Consider the following 12586-nt stretch of genomic DNA (forward strand, 5'->3'; position numbering starts at 1 on the left):
CTACGTTCTGATTCCGGCAGGAGCTTAGCCAGGTGCCCGGCTCTGTTTTCTCTCGCTCTCGTTCCTCTCTTCCCTGTCTCTTTTCTCTTTTCCCATACACACGCCCACGCGCGCTCTCTCTCATCCCCCCGGACGAACCGGATTGGTTCCTCACTAGTCACCCGTTCGATCCTGACTCTGCTGCTGCACCCGCCACCCTTAACTTTGAATCATGCAGTCCCAATCTTCCTGCTGCAGGCCCATGTTCCTGTTGGTGATGTGAACGGTACTTAACGCCCTGCCCCGCCGACTCCCGCTGGGTCGCTGTGCCAAGTGACTTCGTGGACTTCGACGACTCTCGTTTGCTTTCTTTTCTTCCTTTCTCTCGCTTGCTTCCTGCCGTGGGACCATCGTCCTTCCCCATTTATTCTTATTCTTATCCCCAGGTACACCCCATCCCGTCCCGGCCTGGTGGCAGATGAGGCAAATCGCTGACCCCAGGTGCTACAGCATCCACCACCAGTCAGCCCTATGACGGCGACAAGCGTAGTGATGCAAAACCGGCGGGGCAATAATGCCTCCGCAAAGCGCACTTTGCGACTTCCCATCATTGCGCCCAAGGAGGAAATTATCGATACCACGGCCTTCAGCAAAGCCATCGACAAGGCCAATTTGATTGCGCCCCGCATCCGCCTGCCGCCGCGCTCGAGGACAGGTTGCTGGTAAGTTTGTCCCGACGTTCTCTCTCGGTTTAGGCTAACAATCTCCTAGGACATGTCGGGTATGTTGTTCTTGCTTGATGGGGGATGAGCCCTTTATTGACGTGAGAATCGTATAGAGTCGAAAGGTCAAGTGTGATGAAGGCCATCCACAATGCAATGTAGGCATTGGAACCGCGCACTTCGCTCAGAGCAGACGCTAACACCTGGTTAGCAATGTGCTCGACTAGGTCACATCTGCGACTACCGACCACGACTCGCCTTCCGCGATGATACCCCGCGTATCATGGGTCGCATGGCAGACGTGCAAACAGCCGGCAACATTGTCTGGGATCGTAAGGCTTTCTGCGTCGGCCCCTCATCTCAGGATGCTCACCAGCATCTAGTTACCTCACCCACTCCCAGCGAGGACCGATCGGATTATTTCTGCTTGGGCGACGATTCGCTCCCGCCCTTTGCGCTACTCACGACGGATGAGGAACGCGAAAGGAAAGCAGAGGCTACTAGCCCGGGAACATACCATGTGGTTGTCGTCCCGGACAGTTTCTCTACTCTGCCAGAGTATGCAGATGATGGCGCGGAGAGGACGAAACCAAGATCCTCGGGTGAATCCCAGCGATCGGCCGACATCAGCCCCCTCAGTCTCAATCTCAGTGGACTCAAAAGCGAGAACGTGTCAAACGATGACCCCAATTTGGTGATCTTGAAAACATTTGAAGATGCCACACGGCGCTCGTCGTCCATCGGCAGAATCTCGCGAGTCTCCCCCATTTCGGAGATTTCCGATCCGCTCTGCTCTCTCTCGTTGTCGCCTATATTCGCGTCTGTTCCCTCGGAGGGCGATATCGAGGACGACATTAAACCTCAACTGTTCGGAGATCTACATATTGACCCGCACAGTGACTATTACAATGAAGATGCAATGCTCTTTGCCCACTTTCGCGACGTGGTGTGGAGACAATTGTTTCCGACTGCTCATGGGGTGGGTGATCCGCATTGGTCCGAGGGCCATGGATCGACCTTGAGCGTGGATTTGATCGAGCGAGAAGCAGCACATTTTCCTCCAGTAAGTAATCTCAATCATCGAAAGACTATCTAAAGACTAACACAATCTAGCTTTCTCACGCAATCAGAGCTGTTTCGGCTCTTAGTCTGTCGCTCACTGGTGCAGTCCAGAATCTTGACGCGCTGCAGTACTATCAGCAAGCCTTCCCATCACTCCAGACCAGCTTGCGGAACAATGACGATCTCATCTCGGATGGGCTGTTTCTGACCCACTTCCTGCTTCTGATCTACGAGGTCGCAGCCGCCGAGCCTCACGGTTCCAACCTCTGGTCCCACCACATCTCCCGATTACTCCACATCTCTTTCCTCCGGCGTGACAGATTTGGACGAGAGCCGCATCCCTTTGTGCTCTGGTGGGTCTGTCATATCGACTTGTATGCTCTACTCAGTGGGGCTGGGACGGGCGAGTTTGTGCGTGCCGTCATCGATCACCATATGCTTCCGAGCTCCGACTGTCTCCTCTCCCCTTCTGCGCCAGAGGGATACAGTGTGATCTATGGCGACGATAGCAATAGTTTGTCGACTCTGATGCGCCTGTACTACGACTCGTTTATGCTCGCCGCTCGACTTGGGTTCTTGGCTGCTCGGCTCCGCCAGGATAAGCAGAATCTGCCATATGCGGACTTTAATCCTCGGTCCGAGGAGCTTTGCCAATTGCGACAGTCCTTTGGACGGCTTTGGGAGGCGCCTGATGTGGCTTTTTGCCATCGGCACCAAGACAGCCTTCCCACCCGGTCTCGGAATTTGATGCAGCAGGTACATTCATCCTTTTACCCCTTCAAATGTCCTTAGCTAATTATCTTGTAGTCGATTGCGCTCTTCCATGTCTGCCATTTGTTTTCCTACAGCAGCATGTGGCCCGCGCAGCGTCTAGAGTCCGAGTTCTCGACAGACGGCGAGATCGACCATCACGCCTCGGAGATCTTGCGCATCGCCGAACAAGCCGCACACTCTCAGCGGGCCGATCGGAGATTTTTGATCTTCCCGCTGTTTCTGGCCGGTGCTACTGCGTCCGCCAGCGGAATCAAGATGATGGCGATGGAGTTGATGAGCAGTATGGAAGAGGAGGAAGAGATGGGCCGGAATGCAGCGACCACGCGCGCTATCCTCCAGGTGGTCTATGAGCGACAACTCGAGCGCCTGATGCGTGTGGGCCACACGATGGATGTCGACTGGGTGGAGTTGATGGCCCAGGAACGGCTTCATATGGTGAACTTTGGATTTTAATGGGCGTTTTCTCTTCTTTTGTTTGGTTTCACGGGCACAGCATGTGGGATGGAGTGTAATCTGTTGTTATCTCTCTCTGGTGTTTTAGGATTAGTTAGTTAGCTCGGATGTTGTACGACTATAAACGATGATGACCCTGCCAGCCTCAGGCCCCAATAAGAATCCCAACGTGATACCCTCTCGTCACCTGCGGGGCCGGCGTCAACACGGCGCTTAATTCATATTGTGAACACCCTTGGTTTCTTCCCCTGGACACATTCCCTGGCCTTTTTCTTTTTTTATCTTTCGGCATCATCCTCTGCCCGTCCCCTGCAACGCCTTCCCTGCCTACATACATACCTACATATATACTTCCATACTTCAAGCCATCGTTGGTGCCCCGCCATCACCGGCTTACTTACGGCCCCTCATCGCAGCCTGAAGAAACCCAACTCCGATCGCCGCGCTGTGATTGGCACCGGTCTGTGGCCATCTTTTCTTTTTGCCAACTTCGCATCTATCCAGACAGTTTCTGCAGCGGTCCTGAACCATGAGTTCCGGCGGGAGCGCCCGTGCTCTGCACCCGGACGGCGAGCTCTTCCTGGGCTCCTCCAACAATGCAGCCAACTCACCACCTCTCGTCGAGCCTCTGCGCATCAACAAGCGAGACTCCGCCTCTCCGGCCTCTGCATCCAGCCCGCCCAATAATCCGCTGCCGTATCCCGACGACCGACCTCGACCCCAGATCCGTACCTCGAGTTCCACCGATGGTCGGCCCACGGATCGATATGGGTCCCCACCAGCTGGTTCCGGTGCAATAAGCCCGGCCGACTATCCCAACGCTCTACGACCGCGCGACGGTCGGGAGGGTCGAGTCGCAACGCTGGCTGAGCGACGAGGTGCTGCGCCCAGACCGCTCCCCGAGTCTCCTGCAGATGCGCCGGACCGAGACACACTCGCAAACAGGCCCTACCCTCGTCCTCCTCCTGCTGCCCCGCCGGCTGCGGGGAGTACATCGGGTGGAAACCAGTATGCGGACTATGGTCAACAGTACTATCCGCCGCCTCAAGCAAGACCATCGTCCATGCTTCAGCCGCCGCAGGCGAATAACAGTTCCGTCCATCGGATCAACTCAACTGCCTCGACATCTACCACCCTAGCTCAGCGAGGATCGCCGCCGCCGCCGGAGACCCCGGTTGTGGGACCGGGCCAGCAGCCTGGGAATGATATCGAGGCCCGTTACGCTGCGGCTGGTATTGCGGGCACATCGACGCTTTCGGGGATCCAGTCGCAGAGTGCAGCGGCGCAGAGACGAGCTGAGCAGTACTTCGGGCAGCAGCGGCCATGGACTCCGACTGAGCAGCCGGGCACACAGCCTCATGGGCCTCCCACGGTCTATCAGGGTGCTGAGGTTGTGAGTCCAACCAATCCGCCAGCAGGCGGGTATCAATTTAGCGGCCCTCCATCCCAGCAGTCTACACCGGTGCCGCAGCCACAGCCACAGCAGCAAGAGCAGGAGCAGCCACCGTCGAGAATTCCGCCCAATGCGCTGGAGCACGACATGGACCGGATGCGCCTTAGTTCCTCTCCACCTCCAGCATACTCCAGCGTCTCCGGCTCAGCTGCATCGAGCGGATATCCGAACGACAAGCCGAACGGAACTGCGGCTGGAGCACCTGCGGGTCCCGCCGGGGAGCATCCAGCAACGGCTAATCAAGCTGCTGTGGCGGCGGCGGCCATTGGATCTGCGGCCTCACCAGCGCCGACGGCGTCTACACAGGATCATCCCGCGTTCGCCAATGACCCTAGACAACAGCAGAATATGGGACACTCCCCGCAGAGCGCTGCTGTCAACGGCCAGGCCGCAGCGTATCAGCAGCAGATCACGTCGCCCGCTGCTGCGGGACCTCCGCCAGCATCTCCTCCGCCTCTTCCAGAGGGTTGGATTGCACACCTGGACCCCAGCTCAGGACAGTACTACTACATCCACTTGCCCACGCAGTCGACCCAGTGGGAGTTTCCCAAAGGGCCTACACCGCTGAACCTCAATGAAACACCCTTGTCCCCTGTGGGCAGCGTGTACGGTGGTCATCCTATCACCTCTCCAGGCCTCTCGGCATTTGGGAAACCAATGGCGTCCCCAGGGGTACCTCTGACACCTGGATTTGAGAGTTTGCAGTCTCCAGTCATGTCGGGTTTCTCAGGTCCTCCTCCGAGCAGTGGCGTGGATGTTTACAAGACCGCCCCCACGAACGGAGTTTACTTCGGTCCCTATCTACGATACACCAATATGGACCTTGAACGCGGCCTCTGGATGGGTTCCATCCTGCTGGTGACGGATGCCCAGCAGCCACCGACGATCCATCTTCACCAGAGTGTGGATCTCTCTCCAAGCCCAAGACAGCTGAAAGCAACCAACATTGCAGTTCATCAGCGTTGGATCTTCTACAAGTACGAGGTCGACGTGCGCATGGATGAACATGGTCCCGCAAAATGGACTTATGCCATCACCTCGCACCTCGGGTGCACTCGCTACGAATTCCTTGTCGCGGGTCGACATGAGACCAACTGGCGGTTCATTGCTACCTCCGGGAACGACTTCTCCATCAACGTGAATGCCAATGAAAGATCTCGGCTGGGTGGCGTTGGTTACATGTGGAAAGATATCATGCAAAAGCACAACGAAATTGGAGGGTTCCACACTCAGCTGTGTATCGGCGGCCAAATCTATGCGGACCGTATGTGGAAGGAGGTTCCGTCTCTCAAGCAGTGGTTGGGGATCAGTGGGAAGGAAGCCCGGAAGAACGCACCCTGGACTGCAGCTCACGAGCATGATGTCTCCCATGCGTACTTCCACTACTACACCAGCCATTTCGACCAGCCTTATTTGCGGGAGTCGTTTGCCCAGATTCCTTATGTTTGCCAAATCGATGACCACGACATGTGAGTTGTCCTCCACCCCCTGTTCGAAATGAAACGTATCTAATATCTCTTCCCAGTTTCGATGGCTTCGGCTCTTACCCCGAGCACATGCAGTTCTCAAACATGTTCAAAAACATCGGCCGCATCGGGATCGAGATGTACCTCCTCTTCCAGCACCACACCACCCTCGACATTCTCCGCAATGTCAACAACGATATGGATCTGTTCACGATCACAGGCACCGGTTGGCACTTTGTCAAATATCTCGGCCCCGGCGTCGTCGTCGTCGGGCCCGACTGCCGCTCCGAGCGCAACCCGCATCAAGTCATGGCCGGTCCCACGTACCAGGGTCTGTTCCCCAAGGTCGCCATGTTGCCGCCCAGTGTACAGCACTGTCTCTGGATGGTTCCTGTGCCTGTCATCTACCCTCGACTGGGGACGGCAGAAAATATCGCGCAAACTGTCACCACGGGCAAGCGCGCCGTGACCAGCGCGTATAACGTCCTGGGGAAAGTGACTAGCTCAGTCGCGGGAGTAGTCGGCGCTAAAGATGTCGTCGGCTCGGGCTTCGACTCGGTCAAGCGTGCAGTGGGTAAATCCGGGCTTATGGGTGGGATTTTGAGCCCATTCGGCGAGTTTGATCTCATGGACGAGTTGCGTGATCAATGGACTCATGAATCAAAGGCATGTCATGCTGTCTCGTTTTCATTCGCCGGGAAATGGCTAACTAACTAACCCCACGCAGGATCTCGAGCGTACATACCTAATCCGTACCCTCCAGGGAATCGCCCACCAGAAGTCCCTCCGGATGACCTTCCTCTCCGGCGCCGTGAACGTTTGCGGCGCGGGCCTCGTCCACGATCCATCCCAACCATCCGACCACAAGACAATGTACCAGCTCATCGCCTCCCCCGTCGTGAACACCCCACCGCCCTCATACATCGTCAAGCTACTCCACAGCTACAACAAACCGCTCTACGTCCCCGCCAACGGCCACCGCTCCACGCCATCCCAGCCCACAGACACAAAAGAAGACATGATGGAGATCTTCCAGGCCGATGTCTCCGGCCAGGCGCGTGAGCACCGCAAGCTGATGGCTCGGCGCAACTACGTCGCTATCGTCGCTTATGATCCTGAGACTGTTACCCCGTATTCGGGTCATCCGGGCTCCGTGCAGAGTCCCAATGGGAAGCTTAGTCTTGCGGCGGACTTTATGGTCCAGGGCGATGGGTCCTTGGGGAATGTGGTGAAGTATGGCCCTGTTATTGTGCCGTGTTTGGAACATGGAAGATAAGGTGAGGTGTTGGTTGGCGGTTCTTGATCAAATTGGTGCGGTGCACACACGACATATGATTTTTTTTACCACTGTCTCTGTTTATCTTCTTGAATACTTATTGCGTTGGCTCTCCTGTTTATTTGGCGTGACACGAGGTATCATTTCCGTTCTCATCTGTTTTTGATGGCCATATCAATATGTTATAAGCACACGGCCCACCGCCCAAGAAATTGGGTCTTCACAGCATAGCTCCTTTACGCGAGATAGATTCCTAGTAAAGTACATCACACTATATATAGCATAGCCCCTTATACAAAAAGAGGAACGAAACAATAGCGCCAAACGGTGGTATCAGGTGATAGTAAGTATAAACCAAAAAGCCAGAAGAATAACATCATCGCATCAACATCACCCAGTCGGATCACCGCCGGGAACACAAAGCCCAATGCGCCAGAAATAGTCCCGATGGGCATAAAAGAGCTCCCACAGCCGGTACCTCGCCGGAATAAACGACCAATCCCATTTCCCAAAACGTAGCGCGTTTTCCTCGTCGCAAGCAGCAGAGCGGCCACGGCCACGACCACGCCGAGTGCCGAGAACGACTTGGTTTGCTGAGCCAGTATCAGATTCGGGTTCGGATTCGGATTCAGCTTCAGATTCTGTGTCGTGTGAATTGTAGCAGTCCACGCTGGAACTGGAGATATCCGATGAGGATATGATGGGGATGTTGATGTCGCGAAGCATATCGAGCACAGTCGCGGCGGGATCGGCGTCAGCACCAGCTATACAGTTTGGATCCTGGTCCCCGACACAGACCCGGAGATCCTCAACAGACGGCGAGAGCTCGGGTTTGGAGATGAAGATCTCCCCCGCGTGTGCGGTGTACCCCCATTCTCTAAGCGGGAGGAGCGGAACCGGGTCATTGACGTGGGTGACCCGACGGAATCTCTGGTCAACAACGGTACCACTACCGTCGACCTCGTCGCTGCTGCTACTGGCCATATCAAACTGGTGATCGATAAAGGTCGCAAAGTCTTTATTCCCGATCATCGGCTCCCCGAACGTCGTAACCAGTGGATCCCACCCCTTCAGTCGCATCTCCAGACCCGCCAGCGCGGCGACGGCCCCGCCAAGCGAATGGCCCACCAGAGTAACTTCGTAATCTGGGTATTGTTCGAGCGCTGCGGCGACAGCGGGGAGGACGGTTTCACGCGTGTTCTGCCATGAGGTCATGAACCCTGCGTGCACGGTGCAGTTTTCGCAGCGCGCTGGCGACGCGGGGTCCTTGTCGTCGCTATCGCTACCACTACCGTCTTCTGGGTATGGGACGTAGGACTGCGGGTAGGCCGAGAGGTCGATTATGGTGTTTGTTATTGAGTAAGTGCCGCGGAAGGCGACGACGATGCGCGGAGGGGAGGGCGGATGAGAGAGCGCGACGTAGCCGCATGAGTCCGAAAGGAAGGGGCCGGTGTTCCAGGCCTAGAGTGGTTGTCAGTTATGAAGCTTTCTGGAAGGGAGTGTTACATACTGTTACCAGCTCCAAATTTGGAAACTCAACACATCTGCTGAGGCACTGGAAGGGCTTTTGGATCCCGGTTGTGCTGACGCAGTAGGAAATGTCGACTAGTCGCGAGAGCTCCTCCAGCGAGTTGAAAAGCCGGGGAATGTCGTGAGCCGGGTTATTATTGGTTGCTAGAGCGCAGATACATACGCTCAGAAGGGAGAGAGCCCATTTTGCCATGGCGGGAGGTTGGTGAAGAGGAAAGACGAAAGCATCCCTGTGGTGGGGCTAGAGGCAATCCGGGGTAATTATGTCATATTGGTGCCTGAGGCATCATTTCTACTATACTTGGCTCATACATGTACGCAATCAAGCAGACCAGATCACCACCCGCCCATCAACACCGCTGGCTGTGATCCTGTCAGTCTCGAACGTATTTTGGAGGAAGGATCAACTTACTGCTGAAGCGCAGAGCCCCGTTGGCCTCATCGTAGACTCGCACGGTGTTCACTGTGTTCTGGTGTGTGGACTTAAGCTTGCTGTCGGCCTGAGCCTGGCCCTTGAGATCCATTTGCCGAAACATGTTCAGCGCGGATTCTTCGCGCGCACCGGTGGTTGCGCCAGCCTTGTTCTCCAGCGATCCAGCCAGCTGCCATCCGTTCTCGTCGCCGCGGAAGCGGAAAGGTTCACAATCCTAACCGACGATTAGCACTCTGGCATGGAATGACCAAACCAAATACTTACATGACCGGCGGCAATAATCTCGTTCTCGCCGTTCCAGATCAGGCTGTTCAGAGGCAAGAGACGGGTGGAGATGTTGAGCATCGCCCGGGGAGGCTGCTCCGGCGCGCTGGGGTACACGACCGTGACGCTGCTGTCATGCCCGGTAAAGGCGAGCGCATTTCCACTTGGCGAAAAACAGGCACCCTGGATCCACCCGGCCGAGTCATTCAGGTATTCACCACAGATCGTGTTGAAGGGGAGGCGCTCGCCCCATGCGCTCGGCTCGGGGCGGGCATCCACGCCCTTGATGAAGCTGGAGAAGACTCTCGCGTGCGAGTCTGTGGACCCGGCGGCCAGGAGCACAGAGTTCGGGTGCCAGGCGAGCGTCGTGATGGTGCTGCGGATGGGTTTCTTCAAGTGCTTGGAGATCCACCAGTCGTTCTCCTCCTCGAAGTAGCAGACGGCAATCACGCGGGCTCCGGAGCCCACGGCAAACTTCTGCTCCGAGGGGGACCAGCGCACAAAAGTGGCGGCGCGGTTGATTCGAAGGAGGACCAGGGTGGGCTTCCAGCCGTCGGGAGTCTGCTCCCAGACATAGGCGTTGCGGTCTACAGAGTGATCAGAGTGAGCAAATAAGTAATTGAAATTGTTGGGACCAACTCACCCTGCGAGCAGGTCACAATGCGGCCAGTGTTGGGAGCAATGTCGACACCGGTGACGGTCTTTTCGTGGCCCTTGAGTTCGTCGCTCAGCGAGAACTTGTTGCCTGACATGCGGTAGAGCTCCACATTGTTCTCCCGAGCCACAGCCAGCGTCTGCTTGTCGGCAGAAAAGGAGTGGTCGGCAATTGACGAGTGGAAGAGGTGGTGCTCTTGGGGGGAAGCCATGGTCAACGACAGGAGGAGCTCTCTACCGTCGTGTATGGGGTTTAGTGTTGATTAGGTGTTGATGCGGGAAGGCACTGGAGGGGCTGCTTTATGGATGACATGCTAAGCTGTTATGTAATGGATCACATGACACGCGCCAGTGGTTTTCTCTCTTCCACTCGCATTTTGAGCTTCTCGTCACTCGACCACACTAATAATACAACCCCCTTTCTTTCATGCCCGCCACACGGTAGCCAGGATCATTTCCACCACCTCACCCAGATCACCTTCGCACGAGATGCCCCCACGCGGTGCTGCTGACGGCAAGGCCGCAGCCACTGGTCCTCCTAACCAAACGTGAGCTCTCCCTGTGGCCCGCCATTGAGACGCGATCCGACTCTAACATCCCATCTAGGCTCTACTGCACCAACCTCCCGGACAAGCTTCGCAAGTATGATCTGCGGCTATCGCTGTATACGCTATTCTCGACCTACGGGCCCGTGTTGGATGTCGTGGCCATGAAAACGAACAAGATGCGAGGACAGGCCCATATTGTGTTCAAGGATGTCCAGGCCAGCACACAAGCCCTGCGGGCCCTTCAAGGATTTGACTTCTTCGGAAAAGAGATGGTATGGTCCCAATTTTCTATTTGAATTCCCAGCGCTTACATTGTGGGCGTGCAGAAAATCGTCTATGCCAAGGGCCAATCGAATGTGATCGCTAAACTGCGTGGCATGTACATCGCACCGGCCACGGCTGAAGGGATGGGGGTGTCGACGGATCTTCAAAAGTCCATCTTCAGCGGTCCCCCCGGCGCACTGCCCCCCAAACCGGGAGTCAATGGCGCACATGGCGTGAAGAGACCCCGGGAGGAGGAGAGTGATGAAGAAGAAGCCCCGATGGAGGAAGACAGTGACGTTCCCATGGAAGCTTCGTCGGACGAGGATTAAGTCATTCGCTTCGGCCTAATTCGTTGGCCGCGGCTGGGGAGGGGAGGAAGTGATCGATGCGCCGATTTGTTTGCATTATGCGTGTCCTCGAAGAGGGCTGGTCCCACCGGCGGCAACGAGCTCACGCGGGACGTGCAGGTTCACGCAGTGACCGACCAGCCCGAGCCAGATGAAGAGGTACGTCCCCGGAGTGACGTTTCGTGCGTCCGCCAGATGCGCCATCGCATCGGCCGTGTTGCACGGGTGCACGAAAAAGGCCGGGGCGCCCGATTCGGGATGGTACTACGGGGAAGAAGAAGAGGATGAGCTCATTTTGGACGAGGAGTCGCCGTGAGCGCGCGCATACATACGCCGAGACTGATGCCCCCCATGACCCCCACGCTCTGCAATCCTTGCCTATACTGCTCGGGAACCACATACTGGTAGACGGCGTCGAGTCCGACCGGGCCATGATGGTGGTGGTTCCATTTCAGCCGGAAGAACAAGACGGGCACGCGGTATGTGGGCGAGAGCAGGATGTCATAGTCTACCTGTAAGCTGGGATTGGGTGCGGTGCGCACGAGGGCTTCCTGTGATACCTGGTTAGGACCGTGCAGCATCGGTCGGGGAGGCTGGGAGGTGCAGACCGGGTCTTGTTCTTCTTCTTCGTCGATCGCCTCCGACTCTGCGGAGGGTAGGGTGTTGTGCGCGATGTCGGTGATGTGTTGTGTGATCTGGAGCATAGAGCTAGTGGACTAGTCGAATAGAGCAATGCCATCATCCATCAGCGAATGATGATGATGATTCTTTCCTCCCGGATAATACCTGTGTGACGAGTCGCATCGTGTCCCAGCCTCCTTCTGGCCGGGCCCAGGCAGCTTCGGCCACCGCTTGACACGCGCGGGAAAACTCCACCGGCGTCAAGCAAGGGAACGCGGAGAGCGAGTGGTCGGACATCGTGGCGGGCGGCCCATTGCCCGAATGCGGACGGGGCGGAGACGAGGGAATCAGGGTCGTTCCCACGCCGTAGTCGTATTCACAATCAGGTTATACGCGTGAAGTCACCATGAATCAAGGCTGTCCACCGGATGGGGCAGGGACAATGCTGTTGTTGGGGAAGGATCGGCGTGTCGCAGATAGAGGGCGGTACCGGTACCTGGTCCACTATCCAGTCCACTGCGTGGAGCAAGTACCAGTACTGAGTGTGGCGCGGTACCAACCGCTTGCGGCGCAGTCTCCCAATCACATTGTCCGGTTGCATCTGCTTCATCAACACTCGCTCACCGTCCGTCGTACTCGATGGTCGCGAACGATGGATTGGCGCCTTCGCTTTCGTCGGGGATGTGTGTTGTCCACTTTTTATTATGTACCGCCGCCGTTCTTCGCCCTCTCTCTCGCTC

The 12586-nt window shown here is 56.5% G+C and overlaps 6 protein-coding genes across 6 annotated transcripts; 3 read left to right on the top strand and 3 right to left on the bottom strand.

The window, feature by feature from the left end:
- Positions 1 to 510: 510 nt before the first annotated feature.
- On the top strand, positions 511 to 2990 carry N7510_002307 (uncharacterized protein; the record flags this gene model as incomplete). Its single annotated transcript, XM_056974234.1, has 5 exons — positions 511 to 701; positions 751 to 760; positions 913 to 1764; positions 1815 to 2519; positions 2571 to 2990. The coding sequence occupies 5 exons, from the start codon at positions 511 to 513 to the stop codon at positions 2988 to 2990; spliced, it is 2178 nt and encodes a 725-aa protein (XP_056839351.1).
- Positions 2991 to 3519: 529 nt separating this feature from the next.
- On the top strand, positions 3520 to 7185 carry N7510_002308 (WW domain protein; the record flags this gene model as incomplete). Its single annotated transcript, XM_056974235.1, has 3 exons — positions 3520 to 5912; positions 5969 to 6587; positions 6637 to 7185. 3 exons carry the CDS (start codon positions 3520 to 3522, stop codon positions 7183 to 7185), a joined length of 3561 nt encoding a protein of 1186 aa, XP_056839352.1.
- A 390-nt stretch (positions 7186 to 7575) lies between these two features.
- N7510_002309 (lipase family protein) lies at positions 7576 to 9251 on the bottom strand (the record flags this gene model as incomplete). The annotated part of the gene is made up of 2 exons (XM_056974236.1): positions 7576 to 8646; positions 9102 to 9251. 2 exons carry the CDS (start codon positions 9249 to 9251, stop codon positions 7576 to 7578), a joined length of 1221 nt encoding a protein of 406 aa, XP_056839353.1.
- Positions 9252 to 9373: 122 nt separating this feature from the next.
- N7510_002310 (WD40 repeat domain-containing protein) lies at positions 9374 to 10278 on the bottom strand (the record flags this gene model as incomplete). The annotated part of the gene is made up of 2 exons (XM_056974237.1): positions 9374 to 9999; positions 10056 to 10278. The coding sequence occupies 2 exons, from the start codon at positions 10276 to 10278 to the stop codon at positions 9374 to 9376; spliced, it is 849 nt and encodes a 282-aa protein (XP_056839354.1).
- Positions 10279 to 10555: 277 nt separating this feature from the next.
- Positions 10556 to 11207, top strand: N7510_002311 (U2 snRNP complex subunit MSL1; the record flags this gene model as incomplete). Its single annotated transcript, XM_056974238.1, has 3 exons — positions 10556 to 10614; positions 10673 to 10886; positions 10941 to 11207. The coding sequence occupies 3 exons, from the start codon at positions 10556 to 10558 to the stop codon at positions 11205 to 11207; spliced, it is 540 nt and encodes a 179-aa protein (XP_056839355.1).
- A 75-nt stretch (positions 11208 to 11282) lies between these two features.
- N7510_002312 (ATG3/ATG10 family protein) lies at positions 11283 to 12143 on the bottom strand (the record flags this gene model as incomplete). The annotated part of the gene is made up of 3 exons (XM_056974239.1): positions 11283 to 11489; positions 11558 to 11941; positions 12012 to 12143. 3 exons carry the CDS (start codon positions 12141 to 12143, stop codon positions 11283 to 11285), a joined length of 723 nt encoding a protein of 240 aa, XP_056839356.1.
- Positions 12144 to 12586: the final 443 nt, after the last annotated feature.

This window comes from Penicillium lagena (genome assembly GCF_028827675.1).
Source record: "Penicillium lagena strain IBT 129212 chromosome Unknown utg000001l_segment0_segment0, whole genome shotgun sequence".
NCBI classification, from domain to species: domain Eukaryota; kingdom Fungi; phylum Ascomycota; class Eurotiomycetes; order Eurotiales; family Aspergillaceae; genus Penicillium; species Penicillium lagena.